At 46.0% G+C, this 20080-nt stretch overlaps 2 protein-coding genes across 25 annotated transcripts in view; one reads left to right on the top strand and one right to left on the bottom strand.

The window, feature by feature from the left end:
• Positions 1–13166, top strand: part of IFT140 (intraflagellar transport 140) — a 248909-nt gene extending 235743 nt beyond the window's left edge. For 4 of the 11 annotated variants that reach the window (XM_043523716.1, XM_043523717.1, XM_043523714.1 and 1 more), the window contains 11 exons: positions 2866–3056; positions 4314–4409; positions 4904–5036; positions 5128–5271; positions 5918–6046; positions 7801–7983; positions 8469–8675; positions 9160–9372; positions 9456–9622; positions 10026–10167; positions 12360–13166. In XM_043523716.1, the coding sequence (XP_043379651.1) occupies positions 2866–3056; positions 4314–4409; positions 4904–5036; positions 5128–5271; positions 5918–6046; positions 7801–7983; positions 8469–8675; positions 9160–9372; positions 9456–9622; positions 10026–10167; positions 12360–12566 (1812 nt within the window). In that variant the 3' untranslated portion in view covers positions 12567–13166. The remainder of the gene's footprint in view (positions 1–2865; positions 3057–4313; positions 4410–4903; positions 5037–5127; positions 5272–5917; positions 6047–7800; positions 7984–8468; positions 8676–9159; positions 9373–9455; positions 9623–10025; positions 10168–12359) is intronic. The other 7 variants (XM_027834811.3, XM_037911037.2, XM_043523718.1 and 4 more) reach the window with 3 other exon arrangements.
• Positions 13167–13905: 739 nt separating this feature from the next.
• The window catches only part of TELO2 (telomere maintenance 2), a 43190-nt gene continuing 37015 nt past the window's right edge, over positions 13906–20080 (bottom strand). For 4 of the 14 annotated variants that reach the window (XM_043523726.1, XM_043523725.1, XM_043523723.1 and 1 more), the window contains exons 20-21: positions 19938–20053; positions 13906–15857 (exon numbers count right to left, since the gene is read on the bottom strand). In XM_043523726.1, coding sequence (XP_043379661.1) covers positions 15754–15857; positions 19938–20053 — 220 coding nt within the window. In that variant the 3' untranslated portion in view covers positions 13906–15753. Of the gene's footprint in view, positions 15858–16390; positions 16519–19937; positions 20054–20080 lie in introns of all 14 variants that reach the window. The other 10 variants (XM_037911039.1, XM_043523729.1, XM_043523730.1 and 7 more) reach the window with 7 other exon arrangements.

The following is a 20080-nucleotide window of genomic DNA, read 5'->3' as shown; positions in this document are numbered from 1 at the left end:
GCAGGCTTCCGATAGTTTCTGCAGCTTTGATTTAAAGTAATCCCAGGCCTCCTCTGCCTTTAGATCCATAAGTTCTTCAGTCCAATCCACTTCCCTAACTAATTTCCTTAATTTTTGAAGGTCAGCCCTTTTGAAATCAAAAACCCTAGCTGCAGATTTATTTTTGTTAATCCTTCCATTCAGTTTGAACTGAATTAGCTCATGATCACTTGAACCAAGATTGTCCCCTATAACCATTTCTTCTATGAGGTCCTCACTACTCACCAAAACCTAATCTAAAATGGCATCCCCTCTAGTCGGTTCAGCAACTACTTGATGAAGGAATCCATCAGCTATCGCATCTAGGAAAATCTGAGCCCTATTATTATTACTAGCACTCGTCCTCCAGTCTATATCTGGGAAGTTAAAGTCTCCAGTGATCATACAATTCCCATTAGTATTTACTTCATTAAAGAGGTCTCTATCCATATCCAAATTGGATCCCGGTGGTCTATAGCACACCCCAAGCACTATCCCAGGGGAGGCTCTAGTAGCTTTCTTCCCCATTGTGATTTTTGCCCAGACTCTGTCTTATCCATTCCATCACTTATTTCTTTACAGCCTACCTCATCATTGATATACAATGCTACTCCACCACCTTTGCCTTTATTTCTGTCTTTCCTAAACAGCACATACCCTTCAATACCTGTACTCCAGTCATGACTACTCTTCTACCATGTTTCTGTTATCCCCATAATATCTGATTTCACTTCCTGCACCAGTAGCTCTAGTTCCTCCATTTTGTTACCTAGGCTCCTCGCATTAGTGTACAAACATCTTAATTTTTGCTGTTTGGCTTCGCTCACATTCTTTACCCAATTAGGGACAGACATTCTACCGCCCTTATAACCTATTAGACTGGTATCTACACTACCCTTCTTCCTTATGTCCATTCTCCTACCCACCGCTGTATCCTTTCTTACTTCGTTTTCTTCTCTCTCAATGTTAAAATCTGGCGTGGAGATTACATGGACATCTCCCCCAAATTCCTAGTTTAAAGCTCTCTTAATCAGTTGTGCCAGCCTCCATCCTAGAAGTCTATTTCCCTCCCTACTCAGGTGAAGTCCATCCCAAGAGAACAGTCCTCTGTCCATGAATGCTTCCCAGTGGCCAGTCTCCAAGAGCTGAATCCTTGTTGGTGAGAAAACAGCTACAAAGTTAGCAACGCTCTCCCAAACTCCTTAACTGGGGTAATGGGTCTCTCCTACCGCAGCCCAGAATGGTTATGCCAGCGAGTAACCCCAATATGAGACATTTGATAACCTCCATTATCAAATGGCTTAGTGTTGTGTCACAATCAGAGTTTTATGACTGGTGGCTACTCATGTCACTCCCACCCCTGGTTAATATCACCCAGTAAATGCTGGGATCTGAGTGCTTTCTTTATTTTCACAGAAACATCCAGTTTCTCAGTCACAATGCTGGTATTCCAGGATACATATATTTACTAGGTTCAAATCCATCTGTCTTAGTCCTTTTTACTATGCAATGCAATCCGTGGTCTGGAGTAATTAACTGCTCAGAAGTGCACTACCTATTATGGAATCATAAAAGATTAGGGTTGGAAAAGACCTCAGGAGGTCATCTAGTCCAACTCCCTGCTCAAAGCAGGACCAACCCCAACTAAATCACCCCAGCCAGGGTTTTGTAAAGCTGGGCCATAAAAACCTCTAAGGATGGCGATTCCACCACCTCCCTAGGTAACCCATTCCAGTGCTTCACCACCCTCCTAGTGAAATAGTGTTTCCTAATATCTAACCTAGACCACCTCCACTGCAATTTGAGACTATTGCTTCTTGTTCTGTCATCTGCCACCACTGAGAACAGCCTACCTCCATCCTCTTTGGAACTCCCCTTCAGTTAGCTGAAGGCTGCTATCAAATCCCCTCTCACTCTTCTCTTCTGCAGACTAAATAAGCCCAGTTGCCTCAGCCTCTCCTCATAAGTCATGTGCCCCAGCCCCTTAATCATTTTCGTTGCCCGCTGCTGGACTTTCTCCAATTTGTCCACATCCCTTCTGTAGTGGGGAGACCAAAACTGGATGCAGTACTCCAGATGTTGCCTCACCAGTGCCAAATAGATGGGAATAATCACTTCCCTCGATCTGCTGGCAATGCTCCTACTAATGCAGCCCAATATGCCGTTAGCCTTCTTGGCAACAAGAGCACACTGTTGACTCATATCTAGTTTCTCGTCCACTGTAATCCCCAGGTCCTTTTCTGCAGAACTGCTGCTTAGCCAGTTAGTCCCCAGCCTGTAGCAGTGCATGGGATTCTTTCATCCTAAGTGCAGGACTCTGCACTTGTCCTTGTTGAACCTCATCAGATTTCTTTTGGCCCAATCCTCCAATTTGTCTGGGTCTCTCTGGACCCTATCCTTACCCCTACCCTCCAGCATATCTACCTCTCCCCCCAGCTTAGTGTCATCAGCGAACTTGCTGAGGGTGAAATCCATCCCATCATCATCTAGATCATTAATGAAGACGTTGAACAAAACTGGTTCCAGGACCGACCCCTGGGGCACTCCGCTTCATGCCCAATGATCCGTTGAGCCCAACGATCTAGCCAGCTTTCTGTCCACCTTATAGTCCATTCTTCCAATCCATACTTTTTAAACTCGCTGGCAAGAATACCTTGGGAGACCGTATCAAAAGCTTTGCTAAAGTCAAGTTATATCACGTCCCCCACTTCCCCATATCTACAGAGCCAGTTATATCATCATAGCTTTCTGATTGCCTTCTATCACTCATTACTGCTTAGATATAATCTCTGTAAAGTACTCTTCAAATCCAGATAACTTTTCACTGTTTGTTCGCTCTCCTTTCAGGAAGATGCAGAGCGGCTGTACAAGAATTGCAAGCGCTACGACCTCCTGAACAAGTTCTACCAGGCTTCTGACCAGTGGCAGAAAGCTATGGAAGTAGCTGAGACTCATGACCGGGTTCACCTGCGCACCACGTACTACAACTATGCCAAACACCTGGAGGCCACTGCAGAGTGCAATATTGCACTTAGCTAGTAAGCAGCTTCCCGTAGAAAATGCCGAGCACCTAGAGCTTAGTTCTGAACACAAGAAATCCTGAGTTTTAGCACACTGTTGTGGACAGCAGAGGCAAAATTGGTAGGGCTGTCTGGAGGGTGCCTGCTACTGTGTCTCAGTTTCCCCAATTGCCAGGTTTATTTCAATAATAGTTTGAGATCCTCAGATGAAAGGTGGCAGAAAAGGGGGGAAAAAACTGGTTAAGTGACTTACCCAGGATCACATGGGAAGTCTGCAGTGGAGTCAAGAATAGAACTTGGCTTTCCTGTCTCCAAATCCTATGCTTTTAATCACTAGTCCAGCCTTCACTTTTTCACCTTGTTGTATGCATTAGCCTTTGTGTTGGAGAGTTCTTGACCCACCTGGCACCCCAGGGATTCATTGTGGCTCATGTGTTATGAACCTGATGCTTATGTGGCACCCAGAGTTCTTTTCAGTGGCTACTGAGATCCTGGGAAAGTTGGTGGGAGAGTTGTTTTTGTGGGTTTTTTTTGTTTTTAGAATGCATCATACTGGTTTAAATTTTATTTTATGCCTGGCTCCCTTATTATATAAGGTCACAAAATGGAGTAAATAAGGGTTTTGTATGTGAGGCGATGCGAGCAGATGATGTGATTCAGTTAATGGGGAAGAAGGAGGGGAGAAAGTTGCAGATAGATGGGTTAGTACACTTCAAGGAGCAACCTTCCAACTGTGGAGTAGAGGGTGAAATTGCAGTGGAGATGAGCAGGCAATATGAAGACTTGTGTATGAAGTGAGGAAACAAGATCTGTATTGAATATCCTTTACTGTCTCTTACCCAACCTCCCAATCATTCCTGGTACAGCTGTGCTAGATATTTGTGGCCATTTCCATAAGCACTTTGTTGCCCTTCTGTAGCACTTCAGACTTCTAGCATTTGGCTTGTTTGTTTTTGGGGCTTCGATGTGTATGTTGGCTCTTTGGCCCAAATAAGATTTTTGATTTTTCTGCACCCATTTTTGTCTCAATGATCTGCACACCTTGGTCTTATCTCAGCAGCACCTTGGCGTTTATTTTTCCTTGGCATATTGGCACTCGGGGGCCAGCACTGTTTCTGCAGTTGATGCTTATAGCACTCTATAAGGACAGAGTATTATTAGTATTGTTGTTAATTCTAGAGACTAAAGAACTAAAATAAAATGGATTAATATAGCAGTTGAGCAGTTTGCCACAAAGCACTGATCCACCATCTAATGTGCCCTTTTTCTACACAGCTATGAGAAATCAGACACGCATAGGTTTGAGGTGCCCAGGATGCTCTCTGAAGATTTACAAGCCTTGGAGATCTATGTCAACAAGATGAAAGACAAGTTAGTGCCATGTTACATCCTTCCTTACCTGAAGTGTGTGAAGGAGTGGTATCCTGAGGGGGGAGTTTCAGGTTTGAGATTACTTGTTTTAACGCTTTCCTGCCAGGCGTTCAGATTTTCCAGGTTAATTCAATAGAGAGGAAGCATGCTAGTAGGAAACACTTTTGCTAATGCATTATACCATCCAGTGCTGGAAGTTTGTTCATTTGTCCGCTTTGGTCATGAATCTTGTTCATGAGAAGGGGCCCCACTGTATTGTGTTGGAGAGCTAGTACTACTAGAGTTGTGACTGAGAGAGCTGAGTAACACAGGCCAGAGACTTTCATCCAGTTTCCCCTGTATTGAGCTCCATGACTTGTGTTTGACTAAAGTACATCTTCTTGAATGGTAGCCAGTCTTGATTTGAAGACTTCGAGAGAGAAAATCCACCACTTCCCCTGGCAGTGTGTTCCAATTATTAATTACCATCATCACTTATTTTGTTTCTTTTCTAGGAGCTTATGGAAATGGTGGGCACAGTATCTGGAAAGCCAGTCAGATATGGAATCCGCACTAAGATACTATGAGTTAGCTCAGGATTATTTCTCCCTGGTCCGTGTTTATTGCTTTCAGGGCAACATCCAGAAGGTAAGGCAGCCTGCTTCCCACTGTTCCCAGGAGAGTCCATGTTCTTGTGTTTAATCTGGGCATGATGTGAAGGATCTGGCTCTCTTTTCAGGCTGCTGAAATAGCGAATGAAACAGGAAACTGGGCAGCATCCTATCACCTGGCCCGCCAGTACGAGAGCCAGGATGAAATCAAGCAGGCTGTGCACTTCTACACTAGGGCCCAGGCATTTAACAATGCCATTCGCTTGTGTAAGGTATGACAGCATGTACACCTGAGTGCAAAGAGCTCACCACCAATGGCATCTCTCAGGCCACGTACATCAGGAAATGTAGCCAACCTGTGAGATTAGCGTGGGCCTTCTTATGTAAAGTATGATATACTTCTTTCTTATATAATTGTGTAGTTGATATTGGTTTCTACCCACATCTTCTAGGAGAGAAGGGGTCTGTAATGTGACACTCAAAATACTGACACCCCTTTGGAGCCCAAGTACCCCCCAAAAAAACCTCTCCTGAAATAAACCAACAACCAACCAAAAACCCTGCCCCAAGCAAAGTTTTGACCCCACAAAAGGGAAGACCAGAAACTCCATGAAGTTCACTAAAAGAAAAGGAGTATCTGTGGCACCTTAGAGACTAAGATTAGTCTCTAAAGTGCCACAACTACTACTTTTTTTTTTTTGCGGATACAGACTAACATGGCTGCTACTCTGAAACATGAAGTTCACTAGGAACTTTGCTGTTGCTCTAGATTTCATATGGAAGGTGGTCAGATACAGTGGTGATGGGTGGCAATATAAAACTGTAAGATAGGTAATTAATGGCACTATGAAGTCTGCTGTGCTGGAAGTAATCATAGATAGAATATTTGTTTGAAGATGGATCTTTACTTTTGAGTAGGAGAACAATCTGGATGACCAGCTGATGAACCTGGCTCTGCTGAGTTCCCCAGAAGACATGATAGAGGCAGCCTGCTATTATGAAGAGAAGGGGGAACAAATGGACAGAGCAGTCATGTTGTACCACAAGGTAACTCTGACTCAGCAATATATAAAGCTTTCAGTTGAGACCAAGACACTACAGTGGATGGCTACCAAATCAGCTGAATACCTGATTATCTGCATTCATTGTGGTCAATCCAATCCTGATGTGCAGCACCCCTTGTTAATCCATTCCTGGGCCCTCTCTACAGCTCTGCCAGTGCCCCTCAAACTGACCTGGAGCAGTACTTGCTGTTCTAATCATAGAATCATAAAAGTGTAGGATGGAAAGGGATCTTAAGAGGTCATCAAGTCCAGTCCTCTGCAATCAAGGTAGAACTACCTAATAACTAGACCATCCCTGACAGGTGTTTTTCTAACCTCTTCTTAAAAACCTCCAGTGATGGAAATTCAACAACCTCCCTAGCCAATTTGTTCCAGTGCTTAACTACCCTGATAGGAAGTTTTTCCTAATGTCCACCCTAAACCTCCCTTTTTGCAATTTAAGCCCATTAATTCTTGTCCTATTGTAAGAGGTTAAAGAGAACAGTTTTTCACCCTCATCCTTGTAACAACCTGTTATGTACTTGAAAACTCTTATCATGTCCCCCCTCAGTCTTCTTTTCTCCATCATAAAGAAACCCAATTTTTTCAATCTTACCTCATAGGTCATGTTTTCTTGACCTTTAATCATTTTTGTTGCTGTTGACATTTTCCAATTTGTCCACATCTTTCCTGAAATGTGGCACCCAGAACTGGACACAGTACTCCAGCTGAGGCCTTATCAGCGTGGAGTAGAGCGGAAGAATGACTTCCAATGTCTTGCTTACAACGCTCCTGCTAATACATGCCAAAATTATGTATGTTTGTTTGTTTGGGGGTAGAGGGGCGGCAACAGTGTTACATTGTTGACTCATATTTAGCTTGTGATCCTCTATGACCCCCAGATCCATTTCTGCAGTACCCCTTCCCAGGCAGTCATTTCCCATTTTGTATGTGTGCAACTGATTGTTCCTTCCTAAGTGGAATATTTTGCATTTGTTCTTATTAAATTTCATCATATTTAATCTTTAATCAGTATCAAAATTTGGTAATGAGTGATGGCTTTGGTAATATCAATATACATTCCCATGGGACTTGACTGAGTCCACCTATTTCACTTGTGACATACATCACATTTCAGATGATGTCTGGGAGATGAACTCACTCTTGTACTTTGTAGCCTCCAGCTGCATTTGTCCAATGCTGATACATCAGCCCCCATTCACTACAAAACAGTATTGGTGGGGAAGGCACTGCATCACTGCAGGAGACTCCCAGCACAAGCAATCAGTGCTTATTATATATCAATTAATACGGGTTGCTACTTAGCTGTGCAAGCCTCCTTTCCTCTGTCTGCCTGCCATAGTTGAGCAGACAAGTTCTGCACCAAGTGCTGTACTAGAGGCAGAATACAGAGAATTCTGTGTGTCTCTGGCCAGCCAGTAGGTCACCACTCTCTGAATTTATAGTGTGGTAGCTCTGCAGCAGAATGGCAGGCATGTAGGTTACGGTAGCTGGGAAGGGCTACTGTATGTTTCTCTGCACCTCAGGTTGGGTTCACTGGCCTTCGTAACTAATGGAGACCTTCATACAAAGCCTGCTGATCAAGAAGGAAAGGACTGGAGGCATAGCAACTGCTGATTTTGCCAGGGCTCCACTGCAGAAACCTGGCGTCTCTTTCCTAATGGCTTGGTGCCTTGGAATCTGTATGTAATCAGTACAAGAGGGGGGAAAACTAAAGGGTTCTCTCTGGTTTTGCAGGCAGGACACTTTTCCAAAGCGCTAGAGCTGGCTTTTGCCACACAGCAGTTTGGTGCCCTGCAGCTGATTGCTGAGGACCTGGATGAGAAGTCAGACCCAGCCCTGCTGGCACGCTGCTCTGACTTCTTCATTGAACATGCACAGCACGAGAAGGCTGTGGAGTTGCTGCTAGCAGCCAAAAAGGTAAAGCCTTTGCAGTGTTCCTGGGAACTTTACAGCATGTGCCCGTGGAAGAGCAGAGCTCAGGAGTGAGCTGGGTTGCATCCTGGGCCCTCACCACACTGCAACAAATCCCTAGTTGCAGAATTTCTATCAGGATTTTGAATTCCTCAGAGTTCTGTAATGCAGGGTTTTCGCTCAGCCCCTGATATAGCTACAGCCCAGCCTAGTCTTTCAGATTCAGAGTCGCCTCAAAGATCAGGGTCTTCAGCTGCAGGGTTTTGGTTCAGGGCCATCTCTGAAGTTAAGATTCTGCAGCACAACTTGATTAGGACGCGGACATCTGGCCTTTGCAGAGTTCAGATGCACCCATTCACACAGTTAGAAAAAGGCTAAAAAGTTATAGCATGCTCAGAGATTTGAATTCTAGCAGGCTAGATGTGGTTGGGGTCCTTCTAGTGCAGAACCTTTAGTTAGCAGCAGTTAATTGCTCTCTTCCTCTTCACCAGTACCATGAAGCCCTGCAGCTTTGCTTGAATCAGAACCTGACCATCACAGAGGAGATGGCCGAGAAGATGACTGTCTCCAAGGATTCAAAGGAGCTCTCTGAAGAGTCTAGGAAAGAACTGCTGGAACAGATTGCCGATTGCTGCATGCGGCAAGGCAATTACCACATGGCAACCAAGAAATACACTCAAGCAGGAAACAAGCTGAAGGTGAGTCTACATAGGTGGGGAGAAGCTACAGTACTAATGTTTGAACCCCTTGGCACTGGCAGGTGTGAAGCTCCACAACACACTTCTAATCTGCAGGTAAAAGTGATTGATTTGATGGACTAATCTCAGGGATACCACAAGTTGGTTTCAGACAAAAATACTCATGTTAAATAATACTTGCCAACCCACCCAGAGTTGCCTGTCCTCAGAGCTCAAACCCTGCAGGGCCCCTTTCTTCCAAAGGGTTTGCTGTCAGCATGAGATCTCCCTGTTCACTCTCCAACGTAGGGACATAAGTGCTCAGAAGCCTGGCATCTGCCCTTGGGGATTCTGCTGTGTGAGAGTGTTTTGGTAGAAGCAGCAGAATTGTACCTTAGTTTGTAGAGAGGGTATGCAGGAGTTTCTGCCTATCTCTGCCTGGTTGCTTGTGGCCTCATGTTTCTACATTGCTAACAGTAATGATTGTTCTCCCCTCTGTTTGCAGGCAATGAGAGCACTGCTTAAGTCTGGAGACACAGAGAAAATAGTGTTTTTTGCTGGAGTCTCCAAACAGAGGGAGATTTATATCATGGCAGCCAACTACCTACAGTCCCTGGATTGGCGAAAGGACCCAGAGATTATGAAGAACATCATTAGCTTCTATACCAAGGGAAAGGCCCTTGACCTCTTAGCTGGCTTTTATGATGCCTGTGCTCAGGTATGTCCCTGTCCATTCTCAGAGGAGTTTGGTTTGTGACAACTGGAAACAGGACACTTATCTTATTTGTCTTCTCTTTGTAGGTGGAGATCGACGAATACCAGAACTATGAGAAAGCACAGGGAGCACTGACTGAGGCATTCAAGTGCCTGTCAAAGGCGAAGACGAGAAGCCCTGTAGAGCAGGAGAGCAAACTGGCACTCTTACAAAGCAAGATGGCTTTGGTTAAGCGATTCATCCAGGCTCGAAGGTAATTTGCAGTGCCCAGAGCACACAATGTATATGGAAATCTGTATCTGAGGAAAGCTCTCTGCTTTAGCAGCAACAGTCCCATGCAGGAGACTAACTTCTGAAAGCACTCATGAGACTTTTGGCCTCAAGGAACCATATGGGTGTAGGGGATGACAGGTTGACTTTTGAGTAAAAGGTGAAGGTGGCCTTGAGGTGAGTGCCCCATCTGCTGATTTATGAAGCCTCTGCCTACTCTCCTCGTTAGAACTAAGATACTATGAGGATATCCATCTTACAGAAGGGAGGCTATGGGGCGTACACAGGTCTCGAACTGTGGTTCAGCTGAGAGCCAGATGTAATAAGGGAGAATTTGTCTCCTCCCCCCATGGGATATTTACAGTTTCAACCTGTTCTTTCACTAGAGTTTACTCTGAGGACCCCAAAGAGGCAATCAGACAGTGTGAGCTTCTCCTCGATGAGCCAGACCTTGACAGTACCATCCGCCTAGGCGATGTCTTGGGCTTTCTGGTTGAACATTACTTACAGGTGGAGGACTTCCAGATGGTAAGTTATTATTTGGGCATCATCCATGTTCCTGGCGCTGTACAGAGGAAGACAAAGGAAGCCCTAAGGAGCATACAATCTAAATGTTTGCATCCCTTGGGAATGCAGCTCACTATTGTACACTCTCAACCTTCGTAAGTGTAGAGGTGCCATGGTAGACAGCTACCCTTGGAGTATTTATGTTGACCTTTGCCGGGCAAGAGAGATGAAGTATCACTGCGAAGCACCGTGTGGTGCTTACAGTTTTGATCCCAATGTAGAGTATGCTAAAGGAGCAGCAAGACTGAATCCATTTTTAATCTGTGGTGGGAGAAAGAAGTTTACTTTACAGGACTTTGAGAGTAACATTCACAGAGGTGGCTCTTGGGATACTCGTAACCATTCCCATTAATAGAGAGGAGCAGTAGGTTATTTCTGGTCATTTCTCTGCAATTGCACTGTGCCTCCAACAGCCACCTGGCTGGCCCAGAAAAAATGGGAAATCATAAATTTGTAGCCATCTGGGGAAGTGGTGAGTCATTTGTTCAGAGCAGGAAGTGCCAAACAGCAGAGTGCAGAATGGCACAGGATTACAGGCCTTGGACTAAAAGTAACCTGCTGTTCTGGACCAGCCAGGTGCTGAGCATCATGCTCTCCTGCTCTGGCACTAACCTGTTTATTACAAGCTGTCTTGACTAGAGCCACTCAGAAATTTTCTGATGAAACTTAGCGAGAAGCTGGGAATAGGCGACAGGGGATGGATCACTTGATGATTACCTGTTTTGTTCGTTCCCTCTGGGGCACCTGGCATTGGCCACTGTCAGAAGACAGGATACTGGGCTAGATGGACCTCTGGTCTGACCCAGTATGGCCATTCTTATGTTCTTAGCTGGAAAATGATGATTCACTAGGGCAAAACATTTTGCCAAGTCTCGTGCAGATTTGATAACTTTTGCTGAACCAGTAGCAGGTTTCTGTGTGTAATGGAATGTGTAATGTTACACATCCATCCATTGGAAACCTGCTAGTGTTCTGGAATTGACAGCTCTGCAGCGGAGAGTCCAGCAGCCCCAACTGGAGCTGGAACCTGGAAGTCCTAAGACTGGCTCCCAGAGTCTGGGGCAGCCCTATGATGCAGACTATTATAGGGCTGCTGCCAGCTCAGGAGTAGGGCAGCCTGAGAGTCCGGAAGACTGAGTGTCCTTGGCCCTGTACTAATCTGAATGGCAGGGCTGCCCTGGACTCTGGGAGCCCTGGCTTGACCAGGGAGCATAGCACCCCCAAGAACCTTGCCTCCAGCCAGAGCTCCTGGAGCAGTGATATGGACATTCTTGTCAATTTTACATATTTAGTTTCAGGAATGCTCTATTTCACTATTTCTTAAAAAAAAAAAAAAAAAAAAAAAAAGTGGGTCTGAGAAATTTGGGTACCCTCAGAAGAACTGAAACTAAAATTTGACATCTCTGACCTTGACAGTGCTTCAGGTATCAAGGCAGAGGATGGGGTCTGGCATTGGAAAACCCATGTCCTCCCTTCCCTTGGATTTCAATGCTAATCCCAGTTTTTATTCAAAAACACTCTCATCATTCTAGTGATTGGTTTCCATGTTGTTGCTCTTCTGCAAAAACAAGTGAAAGTTAGAGGGTTTTCTAAAAGTTTAGGTGTTATGAAGGCCCTGGCTCCTGGATTTTTTTTTTTAAATCTTGGAAACGGCTGGGAGGCTCAAGTCCCTCTAGAGAGTCATCTCACGGATCTCCTAGGAATCCCCAACACTACTGAACAGCTTAGTGTGATGCCTGAACTGAGACTGCAGCACCCTCTGTGCTAATACCAATATTGAACAAACCCCACAGGTAGCTGAAGAGAGCTTGTGAACCAGCCCTGCACTGGTAACTCAGTTTGCATAGGCTGGGAGGTCTGAGCCTAGCAACCTATCTGTGGGGGGGAGGGATATCTCAGTGGTTTGAGCATTAGCCTGCTAAACCCAGGGTTGTGAGTTCAATCCTTGAGGGGGCCATTTAATGATCTGGGCCAAAAATTGGGGATTGGTCCTGCTTTGAGCAGGGGGTTGGATTAGATGACCTCCTGAGGTCTCTTCCAGCCCTGATATTCTGTGAATGCAACATATCTAGATGTTTTTTGCCAGGCTGCTGTGATATGAGAATAACAAGAACACATCTCATGCCTGATACCCTACCATCCATTACCCCTAGGCCTACAGATACTTGGAGGAGATGCGGAAAAGAATTCCATGCGTAAACCTGACCTACTATGTGAATGAACGGACCATTGAGGCAGTTCACAGAGGGCTGGGCATTCCCTGGAACCGGAACCCTGTCCCAGAACGAATTCGCCACAACAGTATTGAAGACAACAAGGAGGTGGAAGAGGATGTAGCTGATGAAGTCGAGGATCCCTGATTGCTTACTGTGTAAACTGGCAACATTCACCTTCAGCTGTGAGGAAGCCTGGCCATTGTTACAGCACCCAGCTACCTGGTCAAGGCTTGTTAAGGGCGGAAAGTCAAATACTTCACTTAATGCACAGCCTGATGCTGTAGTTTGCCTGGATCATACCAAGAAGATTAATTTGTTATGTATAAGCAAAACTGTTAAAGCTCAAGCACTAAGTCAGTGCAGAGGGACAGGTTGGGCCTCAGACAGCTACTATTAATCTTTCTTTTTTATTGTGCAAATTTAGAGATTTTTAATACGTCAATAAATTTTTAAGGAAAAAAAAAATGTCTGATTAATTAAGGCATCAGCTAATCCTAATCCCATGAGTACAGGAGCAGCAGAAAAGTGAGTGCTGAATCAAGCATATCTAGCTCTAACTGTCTATGCATACAGAAGGCAGTTTAGTTAAGACACTTTGCAATGATATGACAAGGCCTCAAACAGAGAGAGAATGGGCTCAGCAGGTGCCTGAGTCATGCAGAGCTGTGTCAAAATTCAAATCAGTGACCTTCTACAGAAGTAGGAGACTTCTTCCCCTGTTAACTAGTCCCTCTAGATCTTGCATTTAATTTAGCAAAGGATCACTTGGAGTAGAGCTTGCAGTTACAGAAGAATAAATTCTACCTCCTCCACTCCTGCGTAGGCTGGAGTTTGAGTAATTTATCCTGCACAGTTTTCTTAACTTGAAGCCTTTCCCAAACCAAACCCTGGATTTAAAGTGGATAAAGTTCAAAACCCTTTGCTTGATTTTGATTGGGGAAAATATTCCTAGTGAAATGTCAGGACCATTCTCAGTGGGCTCTGTTCTAGAAGGAGACGACAAGCCCCCTACCTAGTGACTGAATATCTAGATTAAGCTCTGCTTTGCAGCTCGAGGCAGGATCAGACCTGTCAGAGTCTCTCCCCCTCAATCTCACCTTAGCAACGTCCTTATCTATGGCCATGTCTACACTTTAAAAGCTTACAAAAGCACAGCTGTATCACTGTAAGTGCTTGTGTAGCTGCATTATGCCGCCAGGAGAGCTCTCCCAGTGACATAATAAAACCAGCTCAGCAAGCACTTATGCCAGCAAAATTTATGTCACTGAGGGGATGCTAGCATAGACATGGCCTTAGTTTCTCTTACAGCAAGGACTGTGTGTTTTCAGCAGCCACCTAAACACATTCCATACTACCTGATGTTACAGAGGAGGGTTGGAGTGGCTGGTTTCCTTTGTGAGATTTCACAAATATTAAGCAGTTTGGAATAGGATGTTAAAATGGGACTGAAATGAGTTATGCCTTAAGAACAAGACACTCCAGCTTTCAGCAAGTTTCTCTTTAATAGAATGCTAGTATAGACTGTAGCATGTGAAGTGCTCAATCTCCTTCCTCTGCTTGCAGCTTCCAACCATATTAAGCTTATTCACACCTGAGGAAAAAGACACCATGTAACTAGAAACTAGAGCCCTGCCTCCCCCACACCAACCCTGGCGGACCGAGTCTCTGCTCTAAGATTATGCACATTTTCAATACGCAGGAGCCCACTGGAGATGTTCACAATGTGTAACTCTTGACTAGAATCATCCTCTACAACGAACCACTCAATCCACAGTATTCCTGCCAACAACAACAAAAAAGTATGGATTGGATGAATGGACTATAAGGTGGATAGAAAGCTGTCTAGTTGTTGGGCTCAACAACTCGCTGTCTAGTTGGCAGCTGGTATCAAGCAGAGTGCCCCAGGGGTTGGGGCTGGGGCCAGTTTTGTTCAATATCTTTATTAATGATCTGGATGATGGGATAGATTGCACTCTCAACAAGTTCACGGATGACACTAAGCTGGGGGGAAGAGGTAGATATGCTAGAGGGTAGGGACAGGGTCCAGAGTGACCTAGACAAAGTGGAGGATTGGGCCAAAAGAAATCTGATGAGGTTCACCAAGGACAAGTGCAGAGTCCTGCACTTAGGATGGAAGAACTCCATGCATTGCTACAAGCTGGGGACCGACTGGCTAAGCAGCAGTTCTGCAGAAAAGGACCTGGGGATTACAATGGACGAGAAGCTGGATACGAGGCAGCAGTGTGCCCTCATTGCCAAAAAGGCCAACAGCATATTGGGCTGTAGTAGTAGTAGCAGCATTCCCAGCACATCAAGGGAAGTGATCGTTCCCCTCTATTCAGCCCTGGTGAGGCCTCATTTGGAGTATTGCGTCCAGTTTTGGGCCCCCCACTACAGAAAGGATGTGGACAAATTGAAGATAGTCCAGCCAAGGGCAACAAAAATGATTGGGCCTGGGGCACATGACTTACAAGGAGAGGCTGACGGAACTGGGCTTGTGTAGTCTGCGGAAGAGAAGAGTAAGGGGGAGATTTGATAGTAACCTTCAACTACCTGAAGAGGGGTTCCAAAGAGGATGGAGCTCGGCTGTTCTCAGCGGTAGCAGATGACAGAACAAGGAGCAATGGTCTCAAGTTGCAGTGGGGGAGGCTTAGTTTGGATATTAGGAAACACTATTTCACTAGGAGGGTGGTGAAGCACTGGAATGGATTACCTAGGGAGGTGGTGGAATCTCCATCCTTAGAGGTTTTTAAGGCCAGGCTTGACAAAGCCCTGGCGGGGGTGATTTAGTTGGGATTGGACTAGATCACCTCCTCAGGTCTCTTCCAACCCTAATCTTCTATGATCCCTCCCAGGAGGCTGGTAACTAGTTTGCCAAAGGCTGACTGCTGGGAGACCCTCAACCCTTCACTACAGGGATGCCATGGAGCTGGACCCATGAGGTAAATGGCCACATCCACTCCTCCTGTTTTCATGAAGAGAAGTCTTATGTGAGGTCTTCATTATATTTTTAGCTGAACATTTAAAATTTGCCAAGACTATAAATAGCTGGTGCAGAGTGTGTTGGAGAGGGAGACGTGCAGAGAGGATGGCAGCACTAGTCCACTTTCCTACATCTGTACACTCAGTACCAGATAGCAAATAGCTCATTGAGTTAGCCCCCACTACAAAGTCCAGATGTCAAGTCGGGCTCCCTGGCTTTAGCTCTACACCGCTCCCTTTTTCTTCTCCAACCAGGTGATTGGTGAAGGGGCCCAGCAGTACCTATGAACACCCAGTTGGCAAGTGTGTTAGGTGGAGGTCACCTCTGTTTTCAGTTTCCCCCCTACAACTAGGAAGGGATACTTCTGAGTTTCTTTAGCAGGTTCTCCATTAGCAGCAGATTCTGCCAGGCCAGCCTCCTGCAGTCTCCATCTGGGTCCTTCTCTGCTACATCTGCAAAAGAGGATGATGCCATTATTTGACGGTGGGAGGAAAACAAGGATGCTCTTTACAGTCCTTTCCTGAACTGCTGAAATCCAGTAACAGTGAAAGAAAACTAACCCTCTGGGCTAGTGTTCAACACTTCTCGCACTGCTCAGATTTAGGCCCAGAAGCTACTCAACTTATCTCCCGTGAGATATCTACACTCAGATTGCTTAGACCAAACAATAGTGTTAGCCTATGTTGCATGCTCACTCACCCAGGTGCACACTAACGCTTAGAATGTTAGTTCCAAAATGATTGGCAGCGGGGCAGGTGATGAAGGGGGCTTGGAAACCTGATATCAGGGCAAAAAGGGTTAGGTTTTAAAGCAGCTTCTAACTCTTGTGCGCACATATTCTGTTTGTACACAATCACCAACAAATCATATAACCATGTGCACAAATGGGTGTAGTAGAGAATAAGAATAGCCCTTAAGTATCGCTAGCAGTCAGCTGATGGAAGCGTAAGACAGGCCCAAGCGATGCTGGTGCCTTCACACAGACCTGGCGCTGTGAGCAGTGTGTAAATGAAGGCATTTGCAGAACATCCATGAAACTGTTATTCCAGGGGCCCATAATCAGCTCAAAGTAAAAACTCAGGATGCACTCAGGATGTCAGAGCAGGAGGGAGTCTGGAAGAGCAAAGAGTCTGTGTGAGGATATCCTGTACGCACAAGCAGTGTGCTCAGAGCCCAGCACTGTGTCAGCCTAAGCACATGACTCACACGGATGGAGTAGGGTTATTTATAAATTCAGGGAGAGCTTCAGGCTGGTGTTTCCATACTCTAGGTGGGGGAAGCAGCCACATGAGAGTGTACAGTCCCAGTTTATTAGCTCAGAGCCTGTGATATGCAACTGCAGACGATGTCATAGCATGGAGCCTGAGCTAACTATGCTGCAAGAGAGGGTAGGGAGAAAGGAAGGGGAGTAACCCTGCACCTCAGAAGTCCTGACATGAGAAGAGACACACTCCCTGCAAACTGCTCCAGGCCTCATGTGGGGTGAAGGGGATTCCCTCCAAGGACCTCTGCAGCTGAGCCAAAGAAGGGATCATGTCTTTTCAAGATGATGGAGTAACTGAATTTTAAGGACAGGGCCTATCATAACCTACCCAAGGGGATGAGGCAGAACAAGGAAAGTGACACATTAAATGCTGCTTAGAACTCTCATCCTCAAAATGCTCTGCAGCTGAAGCTTATCAGAAGTGACCAATGCAAGAATGATGTGCCTTCTCCAACCCAGGGCAGCTTCTCCCATTCAGGGATGGCCATTAATTCAGCGTTTCCCAACCGGTGCTCCCCAGCAGAGGGAGAGAGACAGCCCAGTTGTTTCTTGTTCCAAGTGCAGAGGAATTCTGTAGTACCTGCTGGAAACCACTGACTTTTTAATATCAGAGGGGTAGCTGTGTTAGTCTGAATCTGTAAAAGCGGCAAAGAGTCCTGTGGCACCTTATAGACTGACAGATGTACTGGAGCATAAGCTTTCGTGGGTGAATACCCACTTCGTCGGATGCAGACTTTCTAATGGCATCCAGGACACCGCATGCGTCAGATTGGTTCCACCTGGGATGAAATTAGAATGTAAAGTTTTTGGGGCAGGAACCAAGGTTTGTGTGTATAAGAGGGCTGTGCAGGCTTCTGGTGCTTGATGTGCTGCAATTATTATGCTCTTATCCTGCAATCACCACCATGCTATCTGAACTCTGCTGTGCACACTGCCTCTGTACAAACATCACCACTGAAACAGTGTATCTTCCTAGCACCAGAAGAGGCATCCACAAGACTAGTTTCAGACACAGAAAGGAGGTGCTGCTATTCCAGGCCTTCCCCTCTCCCTGCCAAGTACAGCTAAAACTATCAGCTAGTTAAAGACAGACAGACCACAACGCTCCTTGAACTGAATTCCTCAGACATTTACAACATACATGGAAAGACTCCCCTTGCTCTCAGGAACGTTATAGCAGAGGGAGGCAGATTCCTCAGCGCACACCATGTCATGGGAAACGTGGAGTTTCTGGCCCCTGTGGCTGCTCTTTCCCTTTAAGGGCACAGAGCTATATAACCTGCAGGGATCAGAGACCGGCTGTGTCGGTGTCACTTCCGCCCCAGCCCCCATGGGAAGCCAGTTTTCTAAATGTCAGGATGGTGAAGGAAACCAACTGAGGGCAGAAGAATAGTAAAGGGCCCAATTAGCACACAGAAGTGCATCCAAACCTAGCCCGAGGCTGAGAGCATACAGTGCCATTTCCTCTTGCAAGTTTCCAGCATGTCACCTCGAAGGCAGTGCTGTGTGATATGTGCTGCCACGTGCTGCAGGCCACGCTCCTGCAGTGCAAGCTGGCTGAGTCACTCACTCTGTTTTGTAGACCAGATGTTTGTTCTCTCAGCACTAGGAAAGTTGGAAGAAAGAACCATGCCCTCCTGCTCTCATCATTTGCCACCATGAAAACTGGTATGAGGATGCTCCCCATCCTCCATGCACCCAGTGCACCTGGGCTGTGCAAATTCTGCCAACCCAGGAGTACACTGGTTGCTTATCAGAAGTTCAAGGTCTGCAAGTAATTTAAAACACGAAGGTCCAGCCTACAAGTCAATGGAATATGAGGGGATATGGTGCTTGGCGTAAGTGCACTGTATTCTGGACCTGGAGTCTCCGTAGGCCGTATTTCCCTATGGAAGGTGAAGGTGACTATGTTAGAATACTATAGGCCATATTTGGCCCAAGGCTTGCACTTTGGATGCCTCTGCAACACACCCCCCTTGCAGCAAGGGCTGTACTGGATTGATAATTTGGCCCCTTCTTAACACAAATGATACATGCACTTCCACATGAGGCTCTGTTCAGCAGCACAAAGAAAGTAGCAAAACATCCGTTCACAGAATATCAGGGTTGGAAGGAGCCTCAGGAGGTCATCTAGTCCAACCCCCTGCTCAAAGCAGGACCAATCCCCAACTAAATCATCCCAGCCAGGGCTTTGTCAAGCCTGACCTTAAAAACCTCAAAGGAAGGAGATTCCACCACCTCCCTAGGTAACACATTCCAGTGCTTCACCACCCTCCTAGTGAAAAAGTTTTTCCCAATATCCAACCTAAACCTCCCCCACTGCAACTTGAGACCATTACTCCTCATTCTGTCATCAGCTACCACTGAGAACAGTCTAGATCCATCCTCTTTAGAACCCCCTTTCAGGTAGCTGAAAGCAGCTATCAAATCCCCCCTCACTCTTCTCTTCCGCAGACTAAACAATCCCAGTTCCCTCAGCCTCTCCTCATAAGTCATGTGTTCCAGTCCCCTAATCATTTTTATTGCCCTCCGCTGGACATTTTCCAATTTTTCCACATCCTTCTTGTAGTGTGGGGCCCAAAACTGGACACAGTACTCCAGATGAGGCCTCACCAATGTCGAATAGAGGGGAATGATCACGTCCCTCGATCTGCTGGCAATACCCCTACTTATACATCTCAAAATGCCATTAGCCTTCTTGGCAACAAGGGCACACTGTTGACTCATACCCAGCTTCTTGTCCACTGTAACCCCTAGGTTCTTTTCTGCAGAACTGCTGCCTAGCCATTTGGTCCCTAGTCTGTAGCGGTGTATGGGATTCTTCCGTCCTAAGTGCAGGACTCTCCACTTGTCCTTGTCGAACCTCATCAGATTTCTTTTGGCCCAATCCTCTAATTTGTCTAGGGCCCTCTGTATCCTATCCCTACCCTCCAGCGTATCTACCTCTCCTCCCAGTTTAGTGTCATCTGCAAACTTGCTGAGGGTGCAATCCACACCATCCTCCAGATCATTAATGAAGATATTGAACAAAACCGGCCCCAGGACCAACCCTTGGGGCACTCCACTTGATACCAGCTGCCAACTAGACATGGAGCCATTGATCACTACCCGTTGAGCCCGACAATCTAGCCAACTTTCTATCCACCTTATAGTCCATTCATCCAGCCCATACTTCTTTAACTTGCTGGCAAGAATACTGTGGGAGACTGTGTCGCCTTTCTGTCCTACAGACACTACACCCTGTTACCATCATCACCACTTCCCTCACCTGCGAGCCAGGACTGGGTCTCCAAGAACTCGTCTGTCATGTCCTCCAGCAGCCGCTCACTAGGGACACTGAGGAGGACGGAGGAGACTGCAGACAGGAGGCCCTGACGCACATACCTGGTGGAGAAGCAATGACCCAGTGAG

This window comes from Chelonia mydas, chromosome 10 (genome assembly GCF_015237465.2).
Source record: "Chelonia mydas isolate rCheMyd1 chromosome 10, rCheMyd1.pri.v2, whole genome shotgun sequence".
Classification (NCBI taxonomy): Eukaryota; Metazoa; Chordata; order Testudines; family Cheloniidae; genus Chelonia; species Chelonia mydas.
The sequence above is the reverse complement of the archived record's forward strand: the minus strand, read 5'-3'. Positions and strand labels throughout refer to the sequence as shown.